The following is a 2784-nucleotide window of genomic DNA, read 5'->3' as shown; positions in this document are numbered from 1 at the left end:
AGGCCGGGGGGTGCTAGAGCTGGGTCTTCAACATTGGGTCACATGCCTGCTAGGGAGACACCAGCTTCACCAGTAACTGAGACTGGGTCTCATGATCGAGCAATTGGGGATGATGCCTTGTCTCAGGCGATGCTATGAGTTCTTGAAAGGGTTGCTGGAGCGAGTACAGGATCAGTGGCCCGGGGGTCAATTTCTGAGCGACTCCGATCTAATGGGGCGGAGATCTTTAGGGGTGTTTTTGGTGTACCCTCGAATGTGGTAGAATATTGGCTAGAGGCTATGGAGCGGATAATGGATGATCTTGACTATACTGTAGAACAGAAATTGAAAAGGGCGGTGTCGTTACTGCAAAATGAGGCTTACCAATGGTGGCTTACTGTGAGGGAAGGTACACAAGCTGACCGTCTGACATTGGATTTCTTCAAGACGTCCTTTCAGGGGAAATATGTAGGCGCAAGTTATGTGGACGCCCGAAGGAAGGAATTTCTAAACTTGACCCAGGGGAATAAGACTGTGGCGGCATATGAGGCGGAGTTCCTACGGTTGAGTCGTTATGCTTGTAGGATAGTAGCTACTGAGTACGAACGCTATCTACATTTTGAAGACGGCTTTCGCGATGAATTGAGAGTTTTGATATCTCACAGAGGGAGCGAGACTTTGCTGCCCTAGTCGAGAAAGCAAAGATTGCTGAGTTAAGAGCTAAGAAGCACTTCGGATCCTCGAGTTTTGGAGGTAGGCCTATTAAAAGGGCCAATTTTGATGGGCCAGTCCGAGCTGGAGATCATGTTGTTACTGCGAGACCACAGCCTTGCACTGATTATTGGAGAGTTCACCAAGGTGAGTGTTGGAAGCGAATAGGGGCATGCTTTAGATGTGGATTGATGGATCATCAGATTAAGAACTGTACTCAAGTGCCTACTCAAACGCAAGCTACAGGACCAGGGTACGTGCAGTTAGTGAGAGGGGGTCAACAGCCACCGAGAGGTCATGGGCAAGCCAGAGGTGGAAATGGGTTTGGAGGAGGTCGTGGAGCAATGGGTAGGGGCACGGGTAATACCGAGGCGAGACAACCAATCTTGGTTTATGCTGCTCGCCGGCAAGAGGATGGTGACGCCCCTAACGTTATAACCGGTACGTTCTTGATTTATAATTTACCATATGTTGCTTTAATTGATATTGGATCTACGCATTCGTATGTTGCGTGCACTGTGTCTGAAATATTGGATATTCAGTTTGAGAACACTGATAGTGAAATAACAACGTTGAGTCCATTAGGACAATCGGTTAGAGTGAATAAGTTATTCAAGGATGTGCCCTTAGAGGTTCAAGGGGAGGTTTTTCTGGCAAATTTGATGGAACTGCTATTCGGGGAATTTGATATTATTTTAGGTATGGATTGGCTAGTGAAGCATCATACGAAGTTGTATTGTGCTGCTAAGCGGTTGGTGTTGAGGACTTCAGAGGATGAGAAAGTGGCCGTAATAGGGGAGCGAAGAGATTATTTTTCTAATGTGATATCGGTGTTAAGAGCCGAGAAGCTGGTTTACAAGGGTTGTGAGGCTTACCTGGCATATGTTAGAAATTTTAGAACTAAAAGTCTTTCTATTAAGGATGTCAGAACTATTAAGGAGTTTTCGAATGTTTTTCCGGAAGAGCTTCCTAGCTTGCCTCTAGACTGAGAGGTCGAATTCAAAATTGAGCTTCTACCAGGAACAGCTCCAGTGTCCATCGCCCCATATAGGATGGCACCGAAGGAGCTAGAGGAGTTAAAGGCTCAAATTCAGGAGCTGTTAGACCGAGGATTCATTTGACCGAGCGTGTCCCCTTGGGGAGCACCAATTTTGTTTGTGAAGAAGAAGGATGGGTCCATGCGCATGTGCATTGACTATCATCAACTGAATAAACTGACCATTAAGAACAAGTACCCTTTACTGAGGATAGATGATCTGTTTGATCAATTGCGAGGAGCTGTGGTGTTCTCCAAAATAGATCTTCGATCTGGGTACCATCAGCTAAAGGTCAAGGAAGTTGATGTGTATAAGACAGTATTTAGGACTCGTTATGGTCACATGAGTTCCTAGTAATGCTGTTTGGATTAACGAATGCACCAGCTGCTTTCATGGACATGATGAACCGAGTATTTCAACCCTATCTAGATCAGTTCGTAGTAGTGTTCATAGACGATATTTTAGTGTATTCAAAAACTGAGGAGGAGCATGGTGAACATTTGCAGATTGTTCTTCAAATTCTGAGGCAGAAGCAATTGTACGCAAAATTCAGCAAGTATGAGTTTTGGCTGCAAGAGGTGACATTTCTATGTCACGTGGTGTCTACCGAGGGGATTAGGGTTGATCCTCAAAAAATTGAAGCCGTATTGGGTTGGAAACCACCAAAGATTGTATCTAAGATTCGAAGTTTTCTGGGTTTAGCCAGATATTACAGACGTTTTGTGGAAGGGTTTTCAGTGATAGCTGCACTTTTGACAAAGTTGCTGCGTAAAGGGGTGCCGTTTATTTGGCCCTACTAACAGCAAGAGAGTTTTGAGAAATTGAAGAAAGTACTAACTGAGTGTAACACCCTGAACCCGAGACCGTCGCCGGAGTCGAACACGAGGTGTTAACAGACTTCAACCCACTTATTGAGAGTTTCCAGACAAGCTGCCAATCTGTGTACTAGTAGCTCCAAAATTCATAACTTGAGTTTTAAAACTCGAAAATCAGTTTCGTAAATTTTCCATGAAACTAGACTCATATTTCCATCTACATATTTTTTCTAGAATTTTGG

The 2784-nt window shown here is 44.5% G+C and overlaps 1 protein-coding gene across 1 annotated transcript; it reads left to right on the top strand.

Moving 5' to 3' along the window:
- Positions 1 to 2119: 2119 nt before the first annotated feature.
- Positions 2120 to 2527, top strand: LOC108459203 (uncharacterized mitochondrial protein AtMg00860-like). The gene has a single exon (XM_017758557.1). It carries the CDS (start codon positions 2120 to 2122, stop codon positions 2525 to 2527), a length of 408 nt encoding a protein of 135 aa, XP_017614046.1.
- The last annotated feature ends 257 nt before the right edge of the window (positions 2528 to 2784 follow it).

This window comes from Gossypium arboreum, chromosome 4 (genome assembly GCF_025698485.1).
Source record: "Gossypium arboreum isolate Shixiya-1 chromosome 4, ASM2569848v2, whole genome shotgun sequence".
Classification (NCBI taxonomy): domain Eukaryota; kingdom Viridiplantae; phylum Streptophyta; class Magnoliopsida; order Malvales; family Malvaceae; genus Gossypium; species Gossypium arboreum.
The sequence above is the reverse complement of the archived record's forward strand: the minus strand, read 5'-3'. Positions and strand labels throughout refer to the sequence as shown.

What these genes read in the sequence shown, in the direction of transcription:
- LOC108459203 (XM_017758557.1), top strand. Translation starts at nt 2,120, where the DNA reads ATGGACATGATGAACCGAGTATTTCAACCCTATCTAGATCAGTTCGTA.